At 49.4% G+C, this 27,095-nt stretch overlaps 1 protein-coding gene across 11 annotated transcripts; it reads right to left on the minus strand.

Moving 5' to 3' along the window:
* Window positions 1–838: 838 nt before the first annotated feature.
* Window positions 839–27,095, minus strand: LOC138754857 (protein phosphatase inhibitor 2-like). 11 transcript variants are annotated; one of them, XM_069919764.1, is made up of 9 exons: window positions 26,823–27,094; window positions 24,365–24,466; window positions 22,972–23,043; window positions 22,083–22,180; window positions 20,455–20,571; window positions 18,939–18,995; window positions 14,474–14,544; window positions 4,427–4,497; window positions 839–983 (listed from the first exon to the last, which is right to left on the minus strand). In XM_069919764.1, the coding sequence occupies exons 1-9, from the start codon at window positions 26,903–26,905 to the stop codon at window positions 980–982; spliced, it is 675 nt and encodes a 224-aa protein (XP_069775865.1). In that variant the 5' UTR covers window positions 26,906–27,094; the 3' UTR covers window positions 839–979. The 11 variants fall into 11 exon arrangements, 7 of the variants coding, with proteins under 7 accessions (XP_069775865.1, XP_069775864.1, XP_069775863.1 ...); XM_069919763.1 differs by having other exon boundaries at window positions 4,380–4,497; XM_069919761.1 differs by lacking the exon at window positions 839–983 and adding an exon at window positions 1,428–1,615 and having other exon boundaries at window positions 26,823–27,095.

Genomic DNA, 27,095 nt, shown 5'->3' on the forward strand with positions numbered 1-27,095 from the left:
CTGAGTGCTTTTCTTTGGGCTCCTGGACCTCTTTCCCGATGGTAGCAGAGTGAAGAGGACCTGGCCTGGGTGGTGGTGGGTCCTTGAGGATGGAGGCTGCTTTCTTAAGACACCGCCTCATGTAGACATCCTTGATGGAATGAGGTTGGTGTCTGTGATGTCCGGGCCGGGTTCACAGCCCTCTGGAGTTTATTCTTGCCCTGAGAGTTGATGCCTCTGTACCAGGCAGTGATGCCACCGGCCAGAATCCTTTCTGCCGTCCACCTGGAGAAATTTGCGAGAGTCTTTGGTGACCTCTCCCAAATTCCTCCAGGTCGAAAATGGCAGCGTTGCCAGAGCCAGTGTAAAGGCATGGCTCTCGCTAGTGTGAACCCGCAGGAGTGGGCAGCAGAGAAACAGCTGGTGAATCTGGAATTTGCTGCCACGGGCGGTGGTGGAGGCCAGGTCACTAGGTGTGTTTGAGGTGGAGATTGACAGGTTCTCGATTAGCCTGGGGGATTGAAGGTTATGGGGAGAAGGGCGGGCAGAGGGGCTGGGTGGGGAAATGGATCAGCTCATGAGTGAATGGCAGGACAGACTCGATGGGCTGAATGGTCTATTCCTGCCCCAAAGTCACGTGGTCTTATCACAGCGTCTGCGGACTTCCGTGCTTCATTTGAGGCCAGGTTTGGTCTCCGTGCTGGAGGGAGAAGATTCAGGTGTCGAGGGCACTTCCTTGTACACACACCCTTCTCCCCACAGATGCTGCTCAACACCTCCCCCACCCCCTGCCTGTTGCACCAGCTCCCTGCACCTCGGGCGGTGTTGTCTCAGCAGCCAGGTTTAAATGAGTCAACACTTCCATTGGCTTAAATTTTATTGAAGCCTCGGTGAGGTTCATACAAAAGACCAGTACCAAAGACCAAGAATGAAGCCAGCATACATGAGAAATCCCACCAGCAGGACGAAGCCAACAGCGAGTCCCATGTTAGATCTCCTCTCACCTGCAAGGCACAAGGGGAGCTACGTTCACATTGAAGCAACCTAACTGGGTCTCCGTTCAACAAAGCGAGGAAATTATCTGAATTACTGATACATAGTCATGTTATACTATCGTTTTGTGTGTCTATGTGATCATATTATGTACGTGTGTGCAATGGGAGCAGAGAAACACTGTTTTGTCTGGTTGAACATGTATAACATTTTACAGGGAGCACAGCTGACAGTGACTTGCCTGGCAGCATCACCATGTGGACGGGAGCTGCAAAGCATCGGACCGAATGTCAATACAGAGGGTCATCAAAATGGCCGAGGTGATCACCAGGGTCTCCCTTTCCTCTACTGACGACATTCACTGGGAGAGTTGCTTAAATCAGGCTCAAAGAATTATTGAGGACCCTTTCCATCCAACACACAGTATCTTTGTAAAACACAGGCTGGAGAAACTCAGCAGATCAAACAGGGTACTTTATATTGCAAAGATAGAGACACATAACCAATATTTTGGGCTTGAGCCCTTCTTCAAGATATCTTTGACCCATCGCCATCAGGAAGGAGGTACAGGAGCATCAAAATCACGACGGCCAGGCTGGAGGACAGTTTCTTCCCACAGGCTGTGGGATTGATGAACGGTGTCCTGTAAATCATCCCAAAATATTTATTTTTTATTATCCCTTTATGTATGTGATTGTTATGTACTGTATGTGTTTGTGTGTGCGTGCATGTGCAACTGTGTGCGAGAGCGTGTGCATGTGTCTGTGTGTGTGTGTGTGTGTGTGTGTGTGTGTGTGTGTGTGTGTGTGTGTGTGTGTGTGTGTGTGTGTGTGTGTGGAGTTTGCATGTCCTCCCCGTGACCCCATGGTTCCCTCCCACATCCTCACCCGATGTGGGTTTGGGGGATCAATCGGCCACTGTAAATCCCACCCTAACATTGTGTAGGTGCAGGGGCAGAACCTGGGGTGGGGGCAACAGGATGTGGGGAGAACAAAGCATGGGATTATTGGGCTTGGCATGGACACAGATTCAGTCAGTCATGGAGCTTCTGCCTTGTGTTGTACCTCTCTGTCCCAGAGGACCACCTTGCATTTGTATTAGCGTCTCAGTGAAGCAAGGCACGGTCTGGACGCCCAGCAGAAATTGCTGGCAAGGCACAGTCTGGACACCCAGTGGAAATTGCTGGCAAGACATGGTCCAGACGCCCAGCAGAAATCACTGGCAAGACACAGTCCGAACGCCCAGTGGAAATCGCTGGCAAGACACGGTCCAGATGCCCAGCAGAAATCACTGGCAAGACATGATCTGAATGCCCAGCAGAAATTGCTGAAAAGGCACGGTCCGGGCACCTAGTGGAAATCGCTGGCAAGACATAGTCCGGACACCCAGCAGAAATCGCTGGCAATGCAAGGTCTGGACACCCAGTGGAAACTGCTGGCAAGACACGATCCAGATGCCCAGCGGAAATCACAGGCAAGACATGATCTGAACGCCCAGCAGAAATCGCTGGCAAGGCGTGGTCTGGATGCCCAGCGGAAATCACTGGCAAGACACAGAGGAGAGAGATGTAAGGCTCCCGATAGTTTGCGAGGGGACGGGCAATGGTGGGATGGGTGCACGGATGGAATTCTGGAGCCGGAGGACGAGACACGGGAGGTGAAGGCGATCAGGCAGAGACACGAGGAATGGCGGCACAGTTAGCCCGGCCAGCAACCGTGGGATTTGAATCCTCTGCAGCTTTGGAGGAGTTTACATGTTCTCCCCCTACCCATGACCCTCGTGGGTTTCCTCTGGGTATTCTGGTTCTCACCCCATGTCCCGTCATCGGATGGAGGGGGGCAGAGTGGGTCACACAGGGATGTTTGGGCATGTTGTTTGGGCCTGTTTGTGCAAAATGGTTTTAATGTAGAGAAAGACAGAATGTTGGGATCTTGATTCCCAGTTATCCCAACATTGTTACAGTGCCAGCGATCGGGACTGGGGTTCGAACCCTACGCTGTCTGTAAGGAGTTTGTATGATCTCTCCGTGCCTGCATGGGTTTCCCCTGGGGGCTCAGGTTTCTTCCCACCCACAGGGTGGGCAGCATCCATGGAGAGAGATGGTCAGTCAACAATTCAGGTTTGAATCCTTCGTCAAGAGTAATAAAGGGACACCAGGGATTCACCATCTCTCTCCAGCTTGTATCTTAAAAGAGAGCACATCTGAATTTGCTGATATATAGTCAGACTGTTTGGAAACAGGGCTTTTGGCCCAACCTGTCTGTGCCAACCAGACCATCCCACCCACACTGGTCCCACCTGCCCACGTCCCTCTAAACCCGTCCTATCCCTGGATCCGTCTAAACATCCCACCCACATTGGTCTCACCTGCCCACGTCCCTCTAAATCTGTCCTATCCATGGATCCATCCACATGTCCACCCACACTGGTCCCACTTGCCCCAGTCCCTCTAAATCTGTCCTATCCCTAGATCCGTCCAAACATCCCCTTGTTTGGCCAAACCGTCCTATCGAAGATTTTTCTTAAATGTTGCAATAGATCCTACCTCAACCCTCCGTTCCACTCACCCACCACCCTCTGTGTGAAAACATTCCCCCTCAGGTTCCTGTTAAATCCCCCCCCCCCTTAATCCTGTCTCCTCTGGTGACTGATTCCCCTGTTCTGGGCTAAAGATTCTCTACATTCACCTGATCCATTCCTCTCCTCATTCTGTCCCCTCTGTGAAATCCGCCCCCCCCCTCCGCATCCTCCTGCGCCCCAGCCTGCTCCCCCTCTCCCTGTAGCTCAGGTTCACAAGTTGTTATTCAGTTCAATGTATGCCTGCTGACCCCATTGTCCACACAAGCTCATCCCACTTGCCTCTGTTCTCCCCACCTCCCTCTAAACCTTTCCTATCCATGGACTTGAGCTGAGCGACGAGGTGGAACTGCTTCTCCTGGAGAGCTATAAACCCATGGAATTCTCTTCCTTGCTGAACGTATTTAAAGCACAGAGAAGTAGATTTTTGCCCAGTGGAGGAATTAAGGGTCATAGTGAACTGGCAGGTAATGGAGCTGTCCACAGACAGATCAGCCGTGATCTTTTTGACTGATGGAGCAGGCGTGATGGTTCGGTCGGACGGCTCCTACTCCCATTCCTTCTTTCATTTAACTAGTTCGTTAGCCCTTGAATGCTTGTAGGTGGCATGAATTAGTCCTCAATTCTCCCAAATTACCCTCTCTTTGGACCTGAAGGTTATTTTAATTTTAATGTAGAAACACTACACGGTCACAGGCCCTTCCAGCCCTCGAGCCCAACTACACCCAATTAACCTACAACCCCTGGTACGTTTCAAACGGTGGGAGGAAACCGAAGCCCCCGGAGGAACCCCACATACAAGCTCCTTACAGACAGGGCAGGATTCGAACCTGGGTTGCTGGTGCTATTGCAGTGTTACGTTAACCGCTACACTAACCGTACTGTCCACTGGTTATGGGTATGACCCTGCTTTCGCTGGATGTTGTAGGAGATGCCATGGATTCGTTGCTGCAAAAGTCAGACAAGGTCAATATGGAGCATCTGTCAAAACAGCCGAGAAGATCCCTGGGTTCCCCAATGCGCAGAGGGTCAAGGACTTCAAATTCCAGGGTGTCAACATCTCCAAAGATCTGTCCTGGGGCCTCCATGTCAATGCGAACCACAAAGAAGGCTCACCAGCAGCTAGACCTTGTGAGGAATTTGAGAAGGATGTCACTGAAGACTCTCGTGAACTTCTACAGGTGGACAGTGGAGAGCATTCTGGCTGGTCGTAGCACTGTCTGGTACGGAGGTGCCAACACTCAGGACAGGAATAAACTCCAGGCACCCGACTTTACTCCATCGAGGGCATCTACAAGAGGTGGTGCCTTAAGAAGGCCGCCTCTATCCTCGAGGACCCCCACCACCCAGGCCAGGCCCTCTTCACTCTGCTACCATCGGGAAGGAGATCCAGGAGCCTTAAGACAAGCACCCAGTGGCTAAAGGACAGCTTCTTCCCACCTGCCACCAGATTCCTGAATGGGCAACGAACCTGGGACTTTCTCTTCTTTTACACTAATTTATTTACTTTTAGATGCAATTTATGGCACAATTTGTGTAAGTGACAGAGCTGCAAAACAACAAACTTCACAATGTTCATGACCATAAATTGTGATTATATTCTATTCATTAAAATTTATTATATGTTCCTTATTCCAGGATGAAGTCTTAGAGCAAACTCACTGCTGGAGAAACTCAGCAGGTCAAACCGTGTCGCTTATATAGCAACAATCCAGATCCATCACCGATGTTTCGGGTTTGAGCCCTTCATCAAGGGATGAGCAAAATGCTGGCAGGCGCTTGAACAAAATGATGGTGGGCGGGGAGGAGAACGGGTCCACAGGTAGGAAGTAATAGGTGGGGAAGGGTGGGAGGGCAGAGCAGTGAACAGTGTGTGGGGGGGGGGGGGGGCGGCTCTGGCAATAGTGTCGATAATGTAATATCTTTTCAACACCTTGATGAAAGGCTCAAGACTGAAACGTCAGTTTATCCTATCTTTATCCTATCCAGCCGTCCACCCTCCCCCATTCGCTGCTGCGCCCTCCCTCCCTCCACCTCCTATTACCTCCAGTCCATGGGCCCGTGCACTTCACCCCTACCATTTTGTTTGGGCGCCTGCCTACATTTTGTCCGTACCTTGATGAAGGGCTCAAGCCCGAAATGTCAGTGATGCACGTTTATCAATTCCCCAGCATTCGGTTGTTGCTTCAATCGCAGTGTCTTCATGCAAAACTTTCACATTTTACTTCTGTTACCAAGAGTTTAAGGCCTGTGAAACAAAAATCAGTGCAGTCGATTCTGACGCTGAGTTTATTTTAGTGAACGTCCAGGCCAAAGTGAATTCTGACCCTGAGTTTATGTTAGTGAACATCCAGGCCAAAGTGAGGTCTGACGCTGAGTTTATTTAACTGAACATCCAGGCCAGGTCGAGCTTTGACGTTGAGTTTATTTTAGTGAACGTCCAGGCCAGGGCGAGTTCTGATGCTGAGTTTGTTTTAGTGAACATCCAGGTCAAAGTGAGTTCTGATGCTGAGTTTATTTTAGTGAACGTCCAGGCCAAAGCGAGTTCAGATACTGAATTTATTTTAGTGAATGTCCAGGCCAAATCGAGTTCAGATGCTGAGTTTATTTTAGTGAATGTCCAGGCCAAACCAAGTTCTGATGCTGAGTTTATTTTAGTGAACGTCCAGGCCAGGGCGAGTTCTGACGCTGAGTTTATTTTAGTGAACGTCCAGGCCAGGTTGAGTTCAGATGCTGAGTTTATTTTTGTGAACATCCAGGCCAAAGCGAGTTCTGATGCTGAGTTTATTTTAGTGAACGTCCAAGCCAAAGCGAATTCTGACCCTGAGTTTGTTTTAGTGAACGTCCGGGCCAAAGCGAGTTCTGACGCTGAGTTTATTTTAGAAAACATCCAGGCCAAAAAGAGTTCTGATGTTGAGTTTATTTTAATGAACATCCAGGCCAAAGCAAATTCTGACACTGAGTTTATTTTAGTGGATGTCCAGCCCAGGTTGGGTTCTGACGCTGATTTTATTTTAATGAACATCCAGGCCAAAGCGAGTTCTGACGCTGAGTTTATTTTAGTGAATGTCCAGACCAAAGCGAGTTCTGACGCTGAGTTTATTTTAGTGAATGTCCAGGCCAAAGCGAGTTCTGACGCTGAGTTTATTTTAGTGAATGTCCAGGCCAAAGCGAGTTCTGACGCTGAATTTATTTTAGTGAACGTCCAGGCCAAAGCGAGTTCTGACGCTGAGTTTATTTTAGTGAACGTCCAGGCCAAAGCGAGTTCTGACGCTGAGTTTATTTTAGTGAACATCCAGGCCAGGTTGAGTTCTGATGCTGAGTTTATTTTAGTGAACATCCGGGCCAGGATGAGTTCTGACGCTGAGTTTATTTTAACACTATTCATAATATAGACCATTCTAGAACTGACAGATATTTAGAAGTTCCTTCAATACCAGGCTGACTGTTTGAGAGAACCCAAACATCTCATCAGACCATGAACTAGAGCTGTAACTCAGTCACTCCAGTAAGCTGTCGCCTTTTAGTGGGGGCCTGACCCCTTTTGGGGTGGGGTCCTGGAGTTCTGCAGAAGAGAGAAAGTAAATCAGACCTGTGTGGACACACATGGACTAATTTTAACATCTCGAGGGATTTTTTACCCCCGTTATATCCAAGACTTCTCTGAATATAGAACATTGCAGCACACTACAGGTCCTAGGACCCACAACATTGAGCCCAACTGCATACCGCTTAACGGCCACGGTACATTCTGTGAAATTGGGTGTTTTCCCGCAGACGTTGCGTGAAGGTTGGAAAAACTATTTGTGATACTGAACTTATGATAAATTAAACAGTTTAATATTTTTTCGCAGCCTACATCACAGACATTTAACAAAGGGGGGGGGGGGTCAGAGTCATCCATGTCTTTGTAGTTTTCCACTGGAAGAGTTCCAGGTTGAACTCTTCACGCCTGAAGGACTTGGCTCCTCGTGGGGACATGTTGGCTCCAGTGTTGTTTGCCTCATTTACCTTTTCTTTTCTTCGTGATTTTCCTTCTCTGCGGCAAACACTGCACGAGCATTCCTCTCTTTCAGTGAAGAGCGATTAGGGTTTGTGTCCATCTCTTCGGGAAGCCGTTGAGGTCTGCAGAGAATTTGGCCAGTCCCATAACTGTTGCCCCCTAACAGTGAACCCCTTCTGCACCTGTTCTGCTTCTCCTGCTGCAGTTTCCTTTCCCCTCTCCCCGTCTACAGTTGCTACATCCCGATCTCTGATTGGGGTTTCTGATCGAACACCATTATAACAGGGATGACGGATGGATATGTGGTTGGACGTTGCCCAATTGGACGTTAAGTGGCGCACACCTGGTATACCTAAAATAAAATTAAATCTCCCTACATCATAACCCATGATTTCCATCCACTTGCCTGTCTAAGAGCATCGTAAATGCCCCTAATGTTCCAGCCTCTATCACCACCCCCGGCGAGGCCTTCCAGGCCTCCACAACTCTCAGTGTAAAAAAAAACTTGCATCTCCCCTAAACTTCCTTCCCCTCATTTTCTACACATGTCCTCTGGTGTTTTCTATTCCTGCCCTGGGAAACAGGCGCTGGCCATCCACCCTGTCTCTGTCTCTTCTAATCTATTAAGTCTCCGCTCATCCAAAGAGAAAAGTCCCAGCTCTGCCAAACCTGCCTCATGACACTTATTTTCCAATCCAGGCAACATGCAGGTGAATTTCCTCTGCCCCCTTTCCACAGCGTCCACATCCTTCCTGTAATGAGGCGACCAGAACTGACCACAATATTCTAAGTGAGGTCTTTGTGGGAGGTGTGAGGCAGGGAAGGGGGAAACGTTGCCGTGGAGAGGGGAGGAGGTGACCAAAGCCCCTTTCACACTTGCCAAGAATCAAATGCCAACCAGCCTTGTGAAAGCAAAATCAGCTCAATGCCAGCGTCAGATGGCGTCATCTAATGCTGGGGATTGACAGCCTCGACCACTAGTGCAATCTCCGGTGTCTGGAGAGAATCAGGCAAGTCTGAAAGGGGTAATTGGATTGTGGGATTGAAATGGCCCAAGTTTTGGCGTGCGTGCAGGAAGAAAAGATTAAAATGAGGGTATAAACTTTGCCGTGGGAAAGTCACAGTGGGGGAGAGAGAGAGGAAATAAATAGCAATAGCAGACAATAGTGGGAAAGTTGGTAGCCCTACAGCGCACAATTTATAAAGACCATGGGAAAAAGGCGATGGCGGACCTGACTTCCCAGAATGCCATGCAACAGAGAAACCCCTCTATGAATGCTCTAGGTATGCAGCCGGGCATACAGCCCTTTCTCTGCAGCATGGAATTCTGGGAGGGCAGGTCCATCATCGCCTTTTCCCCATGGTAGTTATAAATTGTACCAACTTTCCCACCCTGTTTAAAAATTGTCTGCTACTGTCAGTTTTTTATTTATTGCTTGCACTTTCCCACGGCACCTTATAAAGATTTATGTAGGTCGGCACAACAACAAGGGCTGAAGCTTAATTAGGCTATAATTTTGTTCAAATATCAGATCATAATACACTGATCAGGATTTCGGGCAGGTCGATTGCTTCACCGCTGGAAGGTGGAACAGTCCTAACCCCGAGGATGGCTCTTTGCGAGTGTGAACGTGAGCAGTGTCCCAGTGAGGAGTGCTCAAGTGTGAGCAGGAAAAATGCCCATTCCTATCCTGGGACACGGAACGGCCATTTAAGTGGGACGCACGTGCAAAAGGGGCTCAAGAGGGTCAAAGCAAGGCCCCTCACCACACCACAGGCAAAATTAAGCGGGGAGTCTCTTGCAGTCATGAAGAATCCCAACAGATCAGATTTACAGAGAAACAATTGGTAGGGGTTGAAGTCACGACAAATCATCTCGTATCCATGGTTCCTGCGAGAAATCCTCACCAGGGCTAGTTTAAGGGGTTATGTTTAATCCATCAAGCAGCTTATTTTAATATCAAACCCTGTTTAGGGCTAGGAAGTTGCAGCTCAAGGATAGTCAGCCTGGCTTAGTGAAGGGAAAATAGTGCTTCACAAGCCTAACTAAGTTTTTTTCAGGAGGTAACAAAAGAAATTGATGAGGGTCGGGTGGTAGATGTGGTTGATGTGGATTTAGTGAGGTCTTGGACAAGGTCCTCCACGAGAGACTTGTTCAGAAAGTCATGAGGTACTGGATCAGTGGAACTTTGGGTGTGTGGATACAGAATTGGCTTGTAGGAAGAAAGCAGAGAGTAGTAGTGGAAGGAAAGTATTCTGCCTCGAGGTCAGTAACTAGTGGAGTCCTACAGTGATCTGTTCGGGGACCCCCGCTCTTTGTGATTTTTATAAATTACCTGAATGAAGAGGTGGAAGGATAGGTCTGTGAGTCTATGGACGATAGGAGGAGTTGTAAATGGCACTGAAGGTTGTCAAAGGTTACAAGAGGATACTGACAGGGTTCAGAGTTGGGCGGAAAAGTGGCAGATGGAGTTCAGTCCAAATCAGTGTGAGGTGATGTACTTTGGAAGGACAAACCAGAAGGCTGAGAACAGGGTTAATGGTTGGTTACTTAAGAGTGTGGAGGAACAGAGGAACCTTGGAGTTCAAATCCATACATCCCTCAAGGTCACTGCACAGGTTGATCGGATAGTTAAGAAGGCCTATGGGATGTTGGGCTTCATTAATCAGGGGATTCAGTTCAGGAGAGAGAGGTCATGTTGCAGCTCCAGTTACAAATGAACAAACCTTATTAGTACAAATAAAGAAACACCAATGGAAAATTCACCAGATGATGGTAAATTCAAAATAATAATTTTTAATTAAACTATTAATAACATTTCTTACTTATCTCTAAATTTCATTCTGTCTCAAATCCCACTACGTGCAAATGTAGATATGTGTGTGATTAAATCCTAAACTATTACAGTTTAAGCTTGATTCTGCAAAAATCCAGTTTCAAACATCTTGTTGAAATTGCGGATCTTTTAAAATTGCAGTTCAGAAGTAATTGTGAAGCACTTTTAAACATTATATCTTCAAATCTCTTTAAACTCATAATTCTCTTGAGGAGTTGTCTTTCAGACAGATATTCTTCAACAAGATTACAAGAGGCATAGATTGGGTGGACAGTCAGTGCCTGTTTCCCAGGGGGATCAGCAAATACCAGAGGATGTCTGTACAGAGTGAAGGGAAGGAAGTTTAGGGGAGATGACAGTGGTAAGTTTATTTTTTACAGAGAGGGGGCCTGGAATGTCTTGCCAGGGGTGGTGGAGGCTGGAAAATTGGGGGCATTTAAGAGACTCTTAGACAGGCTCATGGATGGGTCAGCACAACATCAAGGGCCAAAGGGCCTGTACTGGGCTGTAGTGTTCTAAGTTCTGCACATCTCACTTTTCAATGACCGTCCTCTGCATTGCTTTGTAATTCTGCCCGTCGGTCGGGAAACTCTCCCACTGGGGAAACATCTCAACAGGGAACACAGGAGAGACCGAATGTGGAGAGGATATTTCCTACAGTGGGGAGTGAAAAAACTGAGATGAGGAGGAAATTCTCTGCCCAGCGGGTGGTGAATCTGTGGAATTCATGGTCGTGGGCAGCCATGGAGGTCAGATCATTGGGGATATTTACGGCAGAGATTGATGGGCTCTTGGTTAACCAGGATCAAAGACCCAGAGATGTGGGGGCTTGGTCTATGAGGAGAGATTGAGTCATCTGGCACTGGACTCACTGGAATTTCAAAGAATTAGAGGGGATCTTATAGAAACATATAAAATTATGAAAAACATAGATAAGATAGAGGTCGGTAAGTTGTTCCCATGGGTGGGGGAGACCATAACTGGAGACATAGCCCCAAGATCCAGGGCAGTAGATTTAGAACGGAGATGATGAGGAACTGCTTTTCCCAGAGGGTGGGGTATCTGGAATTCGCTGCCCATTGAAGCAGTGGAGATGACCTCAGTAAATATATTTAAGACCAGGTTTTTACACCGTCGAGGAATTAAGGGATTATGGGGAAAAGGCAGGTCGGTGGGGATGAGCCCATCATCAGATCAGCCATAATCTCATTGAATGGTGAAGCATGGCTTGACAGGCCGAATGGCCATCTCCTGCTCCTGTTTCTTATGTTATGGAGAGAGAGCTCATTCCATGAAACCATTTGCGCTGCCTCTGGTGTCTCCATTTAACACACTAGATTCACCAGGTTATGCAGCATCGGTAAACGGTCACCCCCTCCCCCTCCGATATGTCTGTCCATGGCTCCGTGCATGGCCAAACTGAGGCCTCCCACAAATTGGAGGAACAACACTTCATATTCCAACCGGGCGGGATTAACATGGTCTCCAGTTTCCGTTAACACCTTCCGCCGAGTCTCTCTCTTTCCCCGTCTCTCTGTTCCCTTTCCTCCAACTCCCACGCCCTTCCCTCTCCATCAGAGCTGCCCCCTCCCCATCACCTCAGCTTCTATCTCTTTTACCCTCCCATTTGGATCCACCTCTGGCCTCATCTGTTGGCCTGTGATCCTCCCTCCTCTCCTCCTCCCCCTGCTGCTTCCTCCCTCCTCTCCTCCTCCCCTGCTCCTTCCTCCCTACTCTCCTCCCCCCACCATTTTACCCAGGCAACTGCCTGCTTTTTGCTCCCACCCTGACGAAGGCCTCAGGCCCAAACGTTGGTGACCTTTTAGGTCCTATAGGCACTGCGTGACCTGCTGAGTTTCTCCTGCTCTACAACCCTGGGGTCTGAAGCATTTCTGTTTTAACTCTGTTGTGACTAGGTTCTTTGGGGCGTGGGCCCAGAACTGGAGCAATGTTCCAGCTGTGGCCTCACCAATGTGCTGTGCAGCCATAACAAAGCACCCTGATTCCAGCCGCTGAAAGCAGCCGACACCATCGAGGACCTCCTGGCCACACCATTCCCTTCAGGGCAGCAGGTAACAGAAGCCTGAGGACCATAGCCCAACATTCAAGGCCAGTTTCTTTCCAACAGCCCTCAGGTTCCTGAACCTCCACGCACCCTGGCCATAAACTGTTCCGGGACACCGAACAATCTGTCTGCACGATCAAAATGTCTTTTTCTTTCTTGCGCTTACTGCAACCATGAATATTTATAGTTTCTTTTCTGCCTTGGCCATATTGAGATCATTTAAATTATACCCAGCCTTTCTCAGTCTTTTCTTGGCTGTGCCCTACTCCTGCCAGGACTCTGCTCAGAGTTGATGGGCCCCTTCCCTGTGAACTATCAAGTGTTGGGTTCTTTGCCTTTCCCTCCCTCCGACTACATAAAAAGCACGAAACATATTTATGTCATGAGGATTTTACTTAAAAGTGCGGTGACCCCCGGTTGGAGGGGTGGGGGAAGTGGGGAGATCGTGTGGGCCCTGTGGACAATTGTACCATTAAACTGTTTTGTTCTCTCTTCCACATCATTAATGTACACGGGAATTACCGGATCCTGGGGAACTCAGTTCAGGAACCAATCCGTGGGATACTCAGGCTAAGAACCAATTTCTGGGATACTCGGTTCCAGAACCGATCTCTGGGATACCCAGTTCAAGACCCAATCTCCGGGATATTCGGTTCCAGAGCCCATCTCTGGGATACCCGGTTCCAGAACCAATCTCCAGGATACAAGGTTGTATAACCCATATCTGGGATACTCAGTTCAAGAACCGATCTCTGGAACACTTGGTTCCAGAACTGATCTCTGGGATAATCAGTTCCAAAACCCATTTCTGGATACTCTGTTCTAGAACCAATCTCCGGGATACTCAGTTCCAGAACCGATCCCTGGGATACTCATTCCAGAACTAATTCCTGGGATATTCAGTTCAAGAACCAATTCATAAAACTTTCAGAAAGAACCAATCATGAGATACTCTGTGAAGAACTGGTCTCCAGATTTCTCAGCTCAAGAATACATCCCCAGGTACTTGGTTCAAGAATTTAGGCCAAAAACTAATCAAGAACCTATGCCTAAAATACTCTGAACCAATCCCTGGGATAGTCACTCAGTTAAGATCCAATCCTTGTGTTCAGGAACCAGTGAGTTCCTTAAAATGCCCACCACCCTCTGTGTAAAAACGTCACCCCTCAGGTTCCTGTAAAATCTCCCCCCCCCCACCTTAAGCCTATGTCCTCTGGTGACCGATTCCCCTGCTCTGGGTAAAAGACTCTGCATTCACCCCATCTATTCTTCCCATGATTCTGTCCACCTCTGTGAGATTCACCCTTGCTCCCCCTCTTCCTGTCGCTCAGGCCCCTGAATCCTGGAAACATTCTCATCAACCTCGTCATCCTCTCCAGCTCGACGACCCCTTTCCTGCAGTGTGGTGACCAAAACTGAACACAATCCTCCCAAAGTGGCCTCGCCAGCGTCTTGTACAACTGCAACGTGACCTCCCAACACTGTACTCAAAAGGCTGATAAAAGCTAATGTGCCACAACCCCTCCCCATCGTCACCCCCTCCTCTCTGTCATGCCCCTCCATTCTGTCGCACTCCCCTTCACATACCCTCCCTCCATCACACCCCCTCTCCTCCATCACAACCCCTTCACACCCTCTCACCTCCATCACACCCCCCCACACACCCTCTCCCCTCCATCACACCCCCACCCCCCTATCGACCAGTCACACTCCTGTCGTTGAGCTGGGGATGCTGCCGACATACGACACGGTCACACTCTCATCTTTCCCCCCCCATCCCATTGGGCAGTGGATAGACCAGCTGGACAACACCAGCCCCTTCAAGGACAGTTTCCATCCTGCTGTGACCAGACTCTTGAATAAACCCCACACTGAAGAGAGTGATCCCTTCGGCCTGCGGGTTACAACAGGACTTTCCTCTATGTCTCTGCTCATTATTTTTGCTCTGTTTCCACACCCTGAACGAAGAAGCACAGAAACCCCAGCCAAAACATTGTTGCCCCTTGGACAATGACTGACCTGCTGATTCCCTTGTTCAACACCCCCTCCACTTCCTTTCTGGACGTTAATTATGGCACAAGCTGACTTGTCTGGATAGCACACATGAGAAATAAACACTGGTATTAAAGCTTTTGTCAACGTATGGAAAGTGTAAATGTGTAGGTGAGTTAAGCTAACACCAAATCTGGGGGTTGGTGCATTCAGTAGAACCGTGCAGCAGTGAGACACAAGGACTCCAGGGGCTGGAACCTTGACTGGACGTCCAGACACTGGTGGGGCTCAGCAGGATTGGGAAGAGAGGTGGACACTTGGCATTTTGGGTCAGGACCCTTCATAGAGGCTCGAGAATATGCCCCGATGACGAACTTCTCTCCCCATGGACGCTGCCTGACAGACTGAGTCTCTGCAGCTTCGCAAGGATCAGGCAGCCTTCCGACCAGCTGTACATTGGTCCCAGTCTGACAGCTGACCCTACTGGATACTAGCTGTGTCCGGGACACGGAGAGGATGTTATCGCTCTGGGCCTCGGCACTGTCTCCCGGCGTCAAAAACTAGGTTCTGTCCCAAAAACAGGGTGAGTGTGTGTGTGTGTGTGTGTGTGTGTGTGTGTGTGTGTGTGTGTGTGTGTGTGCGCGTGCATGTGTGTGTGTGTGTGTGTGTGTGTGTGTGTGTGTGTACATGTGAGGTGTATTCATTTGTATATGTATGTGTGTGTACATGTGTGTATGTGCATGTGTGTGTGTGTATGTGTGTGTACGTGTGTGTGCATACATGTGTGTATGTGTGCGTATGTGTGTCTGTGTGTGTGTGTGTGTGTGTGTAAATGTGCATGTGTGTGCGGGGGAGTGTGGGTGTGTATGTGGGTGCGTGTGTGGATGTGTGTGTACATCTGTGTGCGGGTGTGTGTTAAGGGGATGCGTGTGTATGTATGTGTGTATATGTGTGTGTGGGTGCATGTGTGTGGAGCAGCATGTTTGTGCATGTGTGTTGTGTGTGTGGAGTTTGCATTTCCTTGTGATCCTGTGGATCTCTTACGGGTACTGCAGTTTCCTTCTGACGAGTGGGGTCAGAGGAGGGTTAATTACCCCTGTTTAATTTTTCCCCCACCCTGGGGGAGGGGGTCTGCCAGGAATGGGCAGGGAGATCAGTGTGAATGGGTGGTCCACCATGGACCCAGCGGACCGAAGGGGCTATCCTCATGTCTGGGCCTGTCTGCCAACACCAGACCCCCCCCCCCCGATACCATGGAAACACCCCAACCGGTTCCTCTTACTTTGACCCCACGCCTTTGCTCCCGTTCTCCTCCTCTCATCACTTGTGGCTCTGCTGGTCAGTGCGGACAACAGCATTTGACCATCTTCCTGACCAGGGAGCTGATCCAGCTCTTGGGTCGTCCAGTCAGCTGGGCACCTGAGGCTGAGGCAGTGACAGACACAGGGTCAGAACTAAGCCCCTGCCATTCCCTCCACTGCTTCACCTTAATGGGGACCGAGGGTTCAGGAAAGACCCACAGGATCTAGTTTGGCACACACTAGAAGGGCCAAAGGGCCTGCTTACGGTGCTGCAATATCCAAGGGATCGCTGTGGTTCATTCCCAGCTCCCACTGCTTCCTGTCTCCACTGGAACAGAAACCTCTTCACCTAGTTAGAACCCAACAGCACAGGAACAGTCCCTTCAGTCCTTCTAGTCTGTTCTGAACTATTATTCTATCTCGTCCCACTGACCTGCACCCAGTCCATATCCCTCCAGACCACCCCTCCAAGTATCTGTCCAAATTCTCCTTCAATGTGAAAATTGAGCCCACATTCACCACATCAGCTCATTCCACACCCTCACTCCTCCCTGCATGGAGATTCCCCCAAATATTCCCTTTAAATTCGAGATTTAAATTTACACTTATAGCAGAGTAACAAAGCCCTTCCGGCCCATGAATCCATGCCACTGAATCCCCGGTACATTTTGAAGGGTGGGAGGAAACCAGAGCCGCTGAGGAGAATGTACAGACAGCGCAGGATTCGAACCCTGGTCGCTGGCACTGAAACAGCATTACACTGACTTCTACAATAACTATGCCCCCCTTCACCCTAAACTTGTGTCCTCTAGTCTTGATTCACCAAACGTTGCCTGCTTGTGCCTGTTTCATCTATACCCCTCAACATTAATAAACATGTCCCGCTTAGGCCGCATTATCTTCACCCCCTCCCGTATGAAGAAGACCCACAAGGGCAAGATCACGCACGTCCAGATTCAAGGATCATTTCTTCCTCGCTGTTATCAGACGCCTGAATGCACCCCACCACTACTGAAACTGATCCATAGCGACTGATCTCTCCGTATCTCCACACCCTGTTCTTTAAAATTATTTATCTTAGACACACAGCACGGTAACAGGCCCTTCCAGCCTACGAACCCATGCCGCCCAATGACACCCATGTGACCTACTAACCCCGTACGCCTTTGGAACCTGGAGCACCCAGAGGAATCCCACACAGACATAGGGAGAACGTACAGACTCCTTCCAGACAGCGCCAGATTCGAACCCGTGTCGCTGGTGTTGTGATGCAAACTGTGCCCACAATGTGTTTACGTGATGCACTGTGCACATGGTACCGAGCTGGGATGCTTGCCAACAAACTTACTCAATGAATGGAGGTACAACTGACAATAAATTTGAACTTGATGTCGAGGTTGACTTGTCTGGATAGCGCGCGAGACAAAATAAGAGGCTACGACTATCACAGGTCTACAGGAAAGGGGTCGATGAGCTGGAGAGGGTGCAGAGATTATGATGAGGTTTTTGCCAGGACTCGGGGGGACCCTGAGCTACAGGGAGAGGGGGAGCAGGCTGGGCCGCAGGGGGATGAGGGGTGATCTCACAGACATGCACAGAATCATGGGAGGAACTGATCGGGTGAACATGGAGAGTCTTTTACCCAGAGCAGGGAAATCAGTCACCAGAGGTCATGGGTTTAAGTTGGGAAGGATTTAACAGGGACCTGAGGGGGGAATGTTTTTACACAGAGGGTGATGGGGGTGTAGAGAATGTAACATACATGAAATTCTTTAACTTTGTCGACCGTAAGGCAGACAGAGTCATCAATTTGTCCAGCGCCCCTCACAGAAACCCACAGCACCTGGGCGGTCTCCCCGCCAAGTACTGACCAGGCCTGAGCATGCTTAGCTTCTGAGATCAGACAATCCCAGACATGTTCAAGTTATTGAGCTGCCATTGCAATGTTTGGATGGATCTGTGGATAGGATGGGTTTAGAGGGAGGTGGGCAGGTGGGGCCAGTGTGGGTGGGACGTTTGGATTGAATCCAGGGATAGGACGGGTTCAGAGGGACATGGGCAGGTGGGACCAGTGTGGATGGGACAGTTTGGTTGGCATTGGCCAGTTGGGCCAAAGGGCCTGCTCCCCCCACCCACTTGTGTGATTCCGTGACTGTTACCTTATCCCCATGCCTTTATGAACATGAAGATGGACACCCCTCAACCTCCTCACCTCTGGGGAATAAGGACCCAACCGATCCAACCCCTCCTTCAAATAAATTTGGGGAAGATGCAGAAGACCTTGTTCGATCAGATGGAACATCGGATGGGGGTTACCTCAGGGTTTATCACTGCCATTTATGGGAGCTGGATGTGGATTCATTTTAATTTTAGTGGCGGGTGAAGGCCTCTCCAGCCCACGAAACCCGTGCCGCCCAATTATACCCAATTAAACCACTGACCCGGGACGTTTTTGGAGGGTGGGAGGAAACCAGAGCCCCCAGGGAAAACCTACATAGGTCACGGGAAGAGAACATGCAAACTCCCTACAGACAGCAGGGGATTCGAATCTGGTTTGCTGTTATGATGTGGTGCTGACTGTACTACTCTCTCATTGCCCCCGACATGGTTTGAAAATTAAAAGGGGGATATTGTCTGCAGAGCACTTTGGGAAGTAAAAGGCACAAGGAAAATATCTGATCTTTACTCTGGGAAATAGAAACGGCTCCTGAGAGAAAGAAGAATGGACAAATGGGAGGCTGCAGGTCAATGAAGAAGCTCGACGTGGAAGAGGTGGCAGCTCTCTTCAATCCGTAGGTATCGGGACCTTGAAGAGGCTGACAGGGTGCAAGGTTATGACTGTAGCTGGAGGGGTGGGCAATAGTGGCAGGGGGTGGGGGGGGGGTGAGCAGTTACATTGATAGAGGAGAATCAGATGGATTGTGTGGAGAATGATGGCCAATTATTGAGGGGGTCCCAGCATCAAATGGATGATGAACGTCTCTTGGGAATGTGTGATGGGACAATGCAGAGGGAGCTTCACTCTGTGTCTGACCCCGGGAGTGTGTGATGGGACGGTGCGGAGGGAGTTTCACTCTGTGTCTGACCCCAGCAATGTGTGATGGGACGGTGCGGAGGGAGTTTCACTCTGTGTCTGACCCTGGGAGTGTGATGGGACAGTACGGAAGCATCTAGCCTGTCGTGTACCTGACCTGGATTTGCCTGGTGGTCATCGAACTCCCTATTATTATAATCATCAACGAAAACAGCTGGGAAAAGAAATCAGAGCAAATGCACAAATTAGATAATTGAAAACACCACACGATTCTGGGATGAATATGTAGATTTTCCTATTGATCAGTGGCTTCAACTGTTTCTGCCCTAAGGCTATATGCAGTGTGTGCAATCACTGGCGTTAATCCCTTGGGGTGGTGCACTGGAGTTGGGGCACGGGGCTAAACTTTCACCTGTACCACCACTGTTTGACTGCAGCTTTGGCCGTGAGGCTGGGGTGCTGGGTGAGCACCCTGGGTTATCTAGAGGGGAGAAGGCGGTGTTGCACTGGACCCAGCTGAAACTGGACTGGGTCCTTGCAGGAGTCCGGCGAGACTGCCTTTGGAACCTTGTCCACCCTGGAATCCCCATCACCAGAGGCCTCGCTGGAACCGTAACTATCGCCAGCTCCTGCAATCAATTCTGCGATTCCCGGAAGCTCGGTGCAGGAACCCTCTGCTCCCCACGTTAAAAACAAACCGGCCCCACCCCTCCCTGCTGCCCATCTCATTTAAATGCTCGGCCTCCTCACCCTCTACGCACGCCATTTCCCTCAGGACGCCGCGGGCTCTGGCTGAGCACCTTATCGCACCCCCCTCTCTGTGTGCCCTATTCGACCGTGGGAGGGGCGCCCTCAATCAATCCTCATTTCCACCTTCCGGAGTAGCCCCTCTTCCCATTGACCCCCTCCGGACATATTTCTGGCGTTAGGCGGACCACCATTAGGTGGAAACCATTAGTTTGGTATGAGAGAAATTGGGCTGCAACCCAGGCTGACCCTTGACCTAACACCTTCCAGGTGTGCAAGGCCAATACCACACTAACATTGGGCTGCATCTTTAGGGATGTGTGCCAACTCAGGGGGAGATCCTCGAGGCGTGGACAGGGTCAAAGGAGCTTCCTGAGGAAGACAACTCTGCACTCACTGCAGTTCCAGACCCCCCTCTCAGGGAGGTCTTTGCACTGAATGGGGTCTCAGTCAGACCCTCAGCAAGGTACCAAGATGCTCTCCCCAGTGGGGATATCGCTACAAAGTCACGTTGTCAGCCTCTCTGCCACAGAGATACAGGCACTAACTGGGGCACCTCCATTTGTTCATTCCATTTCTCTCATCAGCTCTTTATCTCTCCTTTTCTGATCTTTCTATCATCCATTCCCCCCTGATCTTCCCTTTCCCTCCACTCGTCCCTCTCTCTCCCGTGACCTTTCCCTTGCTTTCAGCTCTTTCTCTCTTTCTGATCTTTCTTTCTCTCCCCCTTCCCCTCCCCTTTCTCCCTCTCCCTCCCCTTCCTCCCTGCCCCCTCCTTTCCTTCCCCTCCTCTCTCTCCCTCCCCCTCCTCTCTGCCCCCTCTGTCCCCCCTCCTCTCTCCCTCCCCCTCCTCTCTACCCCCTTCTGTCCCTCCCCCTTGTCACGGTCCTTACACAGACAGAGTAGGGGATGTCGAAGAGACTCACAATCTGAACTGTCGGATTCATCCAGCCCCTCCCTCGCAATCAGTTCTCGTGCATGTTTGATGTTCTGACCTTCATCATAAATCTGCTTCCGTCTTAATTCAAACTCCCTTTTCCTTTCTTTGGAGGAGAGAATAAAAATCAGAGATAAATTTCTGTCAGAACAAAATGGGACAAATTATTGAATAAAACCAGAGAACATTACAGCACAGAAACAGGCCCCCCAGCCCTTCTGGTCTGTGCTGAACTATTATTACACCCAGACCCACTGAGCTGCACCCAGTCCATATCCCTCCCTACCCCTCCCCCCCCTTTCATAGACCTGACCAAATTCCTCCTCGATGTTCAAATCAAGCCTACATTCACCACCTCAGTTTGTTCCCCACCCCCACCTCTCTCTCTCTCTCTCTCTCTCTCTCTCTCTCTCTCTCTCTCTGTGAAGTTTTGCCCTAAATTCTTCCCCTTTCCCCCCTAACCCATGTCCTCTGGTTTGTATCTCACCCACCCTCATTGGGAAAAGCCATTTACTCTGTCTGTCCCCCTCATAATTTTAAATTATCAAATCTCCCCTTGATCTTCTATGCTCCAGGGAATAAAGTCCGAACCTGTTTAAACACTGAAACATTGGAGGAACTCAGCCAGGCTGGCAACATCCGTAGGTGACAGGGATATATCCCCAACATATCAGGCCTGAGCCCTTCTTCAGGGATAAGCAGAATGAGCCAGTCGTTGGTAATATATCGTTACCTCCTGTGGACGCTGCGAGACCGGCTGGGTTCTGGGCTCCTCCAGCATCTCCGTGTGCTTTTATAGTGTCTGCAGGCATCCTTGCTTCACTCTGCTCATCAAAATTTAACCTTTCCCGGTAAATCAGTTCCTCAAGTCCCAGCAACACCTGGTAAATCTCTGCACTCTTCCAATTTTTAAGCTTTCAGGTACTCAATATCTGTGTGGAAAAACTCCTGGCGTCAGACGCAGAGTGAAGCTCCCTCCACACCGTTCCGTCACACACTCCCGGGGTCAGACACAGAGTGAAGTTTCCTCCCCATTGTCCCGTCACACACTCTCAAGGTCAGTCAGAATGAAGCTCCCTCCACACCGTCCCGTCACACATTCCCGGGGTCAGTCAGAGTGAAGTTCCCTCCACACCATCCCATCACACACTCCCAGGGTCAGACTCAGAGTGAAGCTCCCTCCTCACCGTCCCATCACACACTCCCGGGGTCAGACACAGAGTGAAGCTCCCTCCATACTGTCCCATCACACTCCCGGGGTCAGACACAGAGTGAAGCTCCCTCCGCACTGTTCCATCACACACTCCCAGGGTCAGACACAGAGTGAAGCTCCCTCCCCACTGTCCCGTCACACATTCCGGGGTCAGACACAGAGTGAAGCTCCCTCCGCACTGTCCCATCACACACTCCCGGGGTCAGACAGAGTTAGCTCCCTCTGCATCGTCCCATCACAGCATCAAGGTCTGCAGTCTTCCCGTGTGCCTTGAGGACAAAACATGGCCGAGGGAAGGAATGGCCTCCCTGCTCACCTCTACTCTGTGACACACATGAGCTAGCAGGTGGAGGTTAGCGAGGGAGGTTGGGATGGTCCATCTCCTGTGGGCGATGAACACTCACCTTTGTCGAACAGGGAGAGACCCTCCTTATTGTTCTCCACCTTGATGCTCATCGATTTCCCTCGCTCGCCTCTTTTCACCGAAGTCAAGGCTCCCATCCTGGAACATGTACGGACAGTTACATCCACGGAACACAGCTCTCCTCTCTCCCACACCCCCCCTCACCTACGTTCTCTCTCCCCCTCTCTCTATCTATCATTCTATCTCTCTCCCTCACCCCCCTCTGATGGTGTGTGTGTGTGTGTGTGTGTGTGTGTGTGTGTGTGTGTGTGTGTGTGTGTGTGTGTGTGTGTGTGTGTGTGAGAACGCGTGTATGTATGCATGTGTGTGTGAGCAGTGTGCGTGTGTCAGCATATGTGCATGTGTGCGCGTGTGTGGATTTGCCCACCCATGTGTGTTTGAATCTTCTCCCTGACCCTAGTGGGTCCCTCACCCACCGATGCTATGACCTACACCCCGACAGTGGGTAAATTTGACGATGTGAATTCTCCTGCTCTGTGTGGGTGAGGAGTAGAATCCGGGGGAGGTGATGGAAATGTGGGAAGGACTGGTATGGGAATCGGTGTGGGTGGGGAGACTGGTGTGGGGGTCAGTGTGGATGGGACTGCTGTTGGGGTTGGTGTGGATGAGGTGGTCTCATTCTCTCTCGATTTAAAATGGTTGTGGGGGGTTTAAAGATTACATGGTGATGGCAGGTGTATGGGGTCGAGAGGGAGATTGGACCACCCATGAATCAAATGATGGAACACACTCAATGGGCCAAACAGCCTCATCCTGCTGCTATGTCTGAGGGGATGGTCTTCCCTCCCAGAGCCCCATCCCCAACCCCTCCTGAGACCCCCCTCCCTCATCTCTCCGCTGTCCCCAAGTTCAGTAGTGGGTCGAGGCACCTTGCTCTCAGTTCCTCCACGGTGAAGCTGGGCCCAGAGCTGCTGGTTCCTGCCTTGTCCTCTTCGTCATACCTGGGAGGAGAATGTGGTCAATGCGGTGATCCGGGATCTGGGACAGGGCAACACCCCATGTTCAATGGAACAGTACCACTCAGAACCAGGCCGCTCACCCAGACACGCACCCAAACTCCTCTACAATACACAAAACGCGCTGGAGAAACTCAAGACACGCAGCATCCATGGGAAATAGAGGGTCGTCAATGTTTCAGGCTTGAGCCTTTCGGCAAATTCTTCCACCTTCACATTCAGATGCAAAGCTCGGTAACAGGCCCTTCAGCCCACGAGCCCATGTCACCCAATTACACCCCATTAATGAACAGCCCCTGGTACATTTTCGGAACTTGGGAGGAAGGGGCAGGGGGAGGTGGAGAGGAGAGAGAAAGGGGTGGGGGGGAGGAGGAGAGGAGGGAGGAAGGGGTGGGGAGAAGAGAAGAGGGAGGAAATGGAGAGGAGAGGAGGGAGGTTGGGGCAGGGAGGAGGGAAAGGAGGAAAGGGCAGGAGAGGGGGAAGGGGCAGGGGAGGAGGGGAAGGAGGAAGGGGGTGAGGAGGGGGATAGGAGGGAGGAAGGGGCTGGGGAGGAGGGGAGGGAGGAAGAGGCAGGGGAGAAGGAGGGGAGGGATGAAGGGGCAGGGGAGGAGGAGAGGAAGGGGGAGGGGGAGAAGGGGCAGAAGTAGGAGGAGACATGCAGGTAAGAGGTCTCAGCTGCTTAATAGACATCCCCTGTATCTCCATGTTTATCTCCAATCCTCTAAAACGCTACAACTGCATCAGCTTCCACCATCACCCCCAGAGCCTGTTCCAGGCCCCCACTCTCCCCTGAGTGAAAAATGTGCCCCATTTGTCTCCCTTAAATTCCCCCGTCCCGTCATCTTTAATGTTTGATGCCTTTACCCTGAGGAAAAAGAGTCCCCCATCAATGCCTCTCGTAATCTCACCGTTATTTACCAGGCCTCCAGTGCATCATAGAAACCCCTCTATACCTGACCCCTTTCCACATCCTCAGGTAACCAGAACTGCACACAACACCCCACTGAGACTTAACCAGTCTTACCTTGCTGCAATGTGACCTGCTGTTACACTTAGTACCCTGCCCAGTGGAGGCCACACAGCCCCGTCACCACCTGATCTACCTCGGTTCAGGGGAGAACCTCCGTGACAGATCCCTCAGCTCATCACGACTTGGAAGGGACCCTCCATTAACTCATGTGCCACCTCCCACTTGTCCGTGTTAAACTCCCTCTGCCCATGTTTGTAAGGGACTGAGATTCCATTGCATTCTACGACAGACCCCACACAACCACAAGTCTGGGATCTTTGCGGAGTTTTACTGCACCTGTAAGGGGTTTTAGCTTCATCGATGGACATGAGTCCATATTCCTTTCCCAATGGTTTGTAGGTGGCAATGATGTTCATTTCATCCCAGGTCTGTGATTTCCTTTAGATGCAAGAGAGAAAATAAAGGAATGTTGGTGCAGGCTATTCAGCCTGTCAAATCCATGCTAGCTCACAGAGCAAACCCATTTCCCTATTTATTTCCATAGAAATAAATGTTTAATATCTATCTATTGAATATGGATTATTACAGAATATTTATTATGGTTCAGATTTGGAGCTTGGGCTGGAGGTGAATCCACAGACACCCGGTGACTCTGGACGGGGGTGGGCAAACTCTGTTTGTAAGGGGCACCGGGCAAATTTCACTGATGCCAAATCTTTGCCTGCCTTGCAATAGACTAAAGAGAATTTTTTGGAATATCGCGTTTTCACAAGATCACAAGATAAAGGAACAGAAGCAGGCCACTAGGCCCATCGAGTGTTCCATAAATCTACACTAAGCTACTCTACACTAGTTCCAATTTCCAGCCTTTTCCCCATATCCCTTGATACCCTGACGAATGATGTACTTGTCCATTTCCTGTTTAAATTCTCCCAGTGATCTGGCCTCCACTACTCTGTGCGGCAGTGAGATCCACAGACCCACGACCCTCTGGCTAAAGAAGTTCTTCCTAATCTCTGTTTTGAATGGATAACTTCTCATTTTAAGACTATGACCCCTTGTCCTCGATTCACCCATCAAAAGAAACGTTCACATTTTGTTTTATTACACATGACAATGAAAGAATCTTGAAAATATTGTTGAATATTTATTACCCATTGAATATTAACTGTTATTGCCTATTTATTTTCTATTAAATAGTCATTACCTGTAAAGACCAGAGAACATTACAGCACAGAAACAGGCCCTTCAGCCCTTCTAGTCTGTGCTGAACTATTACTCTGCCTTGTCCCACTGACCTGCACCCAGACCATCCCCTTCCCATCCATGTGCTGTCCAAGTTCATCTTAAATGTTAAAATTGAGCCCGTATTCACCAACTCAGCTCGTTCCACATTCCCACTGGTCTCCGTATGAAGACATTCCCCTTAAACTTTTCCCCCTTCACCCTTATCACACATCCTCTGTTTTGTGTCTCACCGACCCTCAGTGGAAAAAGCCGACCTTCATTTACTCTGTCTATTCCCCTCATCATTTTAAACACCTCTATCAAATCTCCCCTTGTTCTTCTACGCTCCTTTGCTGTTTTAACACTCTCAGAATAAGCCTGGAGCCTTATCCACTTACTCCTTTTACATTAAATACTCCTGTTTGCTATCTGGCATAATCATGGGACAAAGAGGATAAAAGATTGGGGTGTTTTTAGATTGCTTCTTTTGGACCTTTGAGGAAAGAAAGAGAAATATAACAAATAATCCCCATTGTTTCAGCTCAAAAAAGAAGTTAGGTCAAAATTTTAGACTCTGGAACAGAGCCAGTTTAAATATTTAACAACTGATATGTTTATCGGGAAATTTATTACTAATATGTATATAAAATGACAAGACACAAGGCAGAAAAAGGAATTATAGAAGTCAAAAGTGGGTAAAGGATTTTAATGTATAAATTCAAGAGGAGGTTTGGTTGAGAACGTGTTGCCAGTGTAACCAATACCATCAACGTCAGATATCAAATGATACAATATGTTTTTTTTGCACCATATAAAGGACATGGACATAATTCCAATTACTCTGACAAGTGTTTCAGATGTAACAAGGGAATGGCATGCATTCAGATGTAACAAGGGAATGGCATGTAGTCTGGTTGAGTGAAAAAAAAGTTAGGAAAATTTTGTGCTATGTTATTGGGACGAATTCTGAAGATACGAATAGCAGAAGATTTTTTTTCTGGGTGAATTATACAAAACAGATACTAAATAGAAGTGAGACTAGAATCAGCAAAAGTTTCTGAGTGTAGCAGTAGCAGAAGTGTATGGCGGTAAACGTGGAAGTTGGACAGTACTGCAGGATTGGATGGTTGGCACGTGGAAACACAAAACTGTATCCCATTAGAAGAAAATCACTTATCATTTCAGGAACCAACTGGAGAAGTATTATAGGATTTGGAAACCATCTATGGACTTCGTGGACAGAAGTCCATCCGAACTGCCCGCTGCACCCGCTCCTCCAAATTAATATGTTCAAGATAGAATCAATGTGTTAGAAAATAGAAATATTGATGTAAAATTATTCAGCTTTATCTTTCTTTTGGGGGGTTGAGGGGGACAAAAAAAAAAACATTTTGCATCGTTTTTATTATAATGTATTATTTAAGATGAAGAAACATGTTTATATTTGATGTATTCGGGGAGTCAGTGTGGGGGCAGGAGGAGCCTCGGGGACAGAATGGGGGGAGAGGGTGTGAGAGCCCAACTGCTGGTTGCAGGTGGTCGGTCCTGGCTCGACCTCTACACTCACCTGCCTTCCTCCGAAGGTTTCTTGTCTTTTACCACTTTGGAACTTTCGTCCCTCTTCAATATGCCTTTGACTGGCTTGTCCATTTGCTGGGGGTCGTTGGGCGGAGGTTGGGGGGGAGGGAGGGGAGATGGTCTGTCTTTCCTTTGTAAGGAGTTAAGGATCAGGTCCTTCCCCTAGAGTGGAGACACTTCCATGGGGTCCCCCAGGGTTCTTGTCCCTTACCCCAGGCCAGAGAGAGGCCTCGCCTTCCCCTTTACCCCCACCCACCGCAGC

The sequence above is a fragment of the Narcine bancroftii genome, chromosome 2 (genome assembly GCF_036971445.1).
Source record: "Narcine bancroftii isolate sNarBan1 chromosome 2, sNarBan1.hap1, whole genome shotgun sequence".
Classification (NCBI taxonomy): Eukaryota; Metazoa; Chordata; class Chondrichthyes; order Torpediniformes; family Narcinidae; genus Narcine; species Narcine bancroftii.

Excerpts from the sequence above, each read along its gene's own strand:
- LOC138754857 (XM_069919761.1), bottom strand. The coding sequence starts at position 26,905 with ATGGACAAGCCAGTCAAAGGCATATTGAAGAGGGACGAAAGTTCCAAA. Across the intron at positions 24,467-26,822 it reads AAACCTTCGGAGGAAGGCAG|GAAATCACAGACCTGGGATG; the intron begins GTGAGTGTAGAG and ends TTGCATCTAAAG. Across the intron at positions 23,044-24,364 it reads GAAGCTAAAACCCCTTACAG|GTATGACGAAGAGGACAAGG; the intron begins GTGCAGTAAAAC and ends TTCTCCTCCCAG.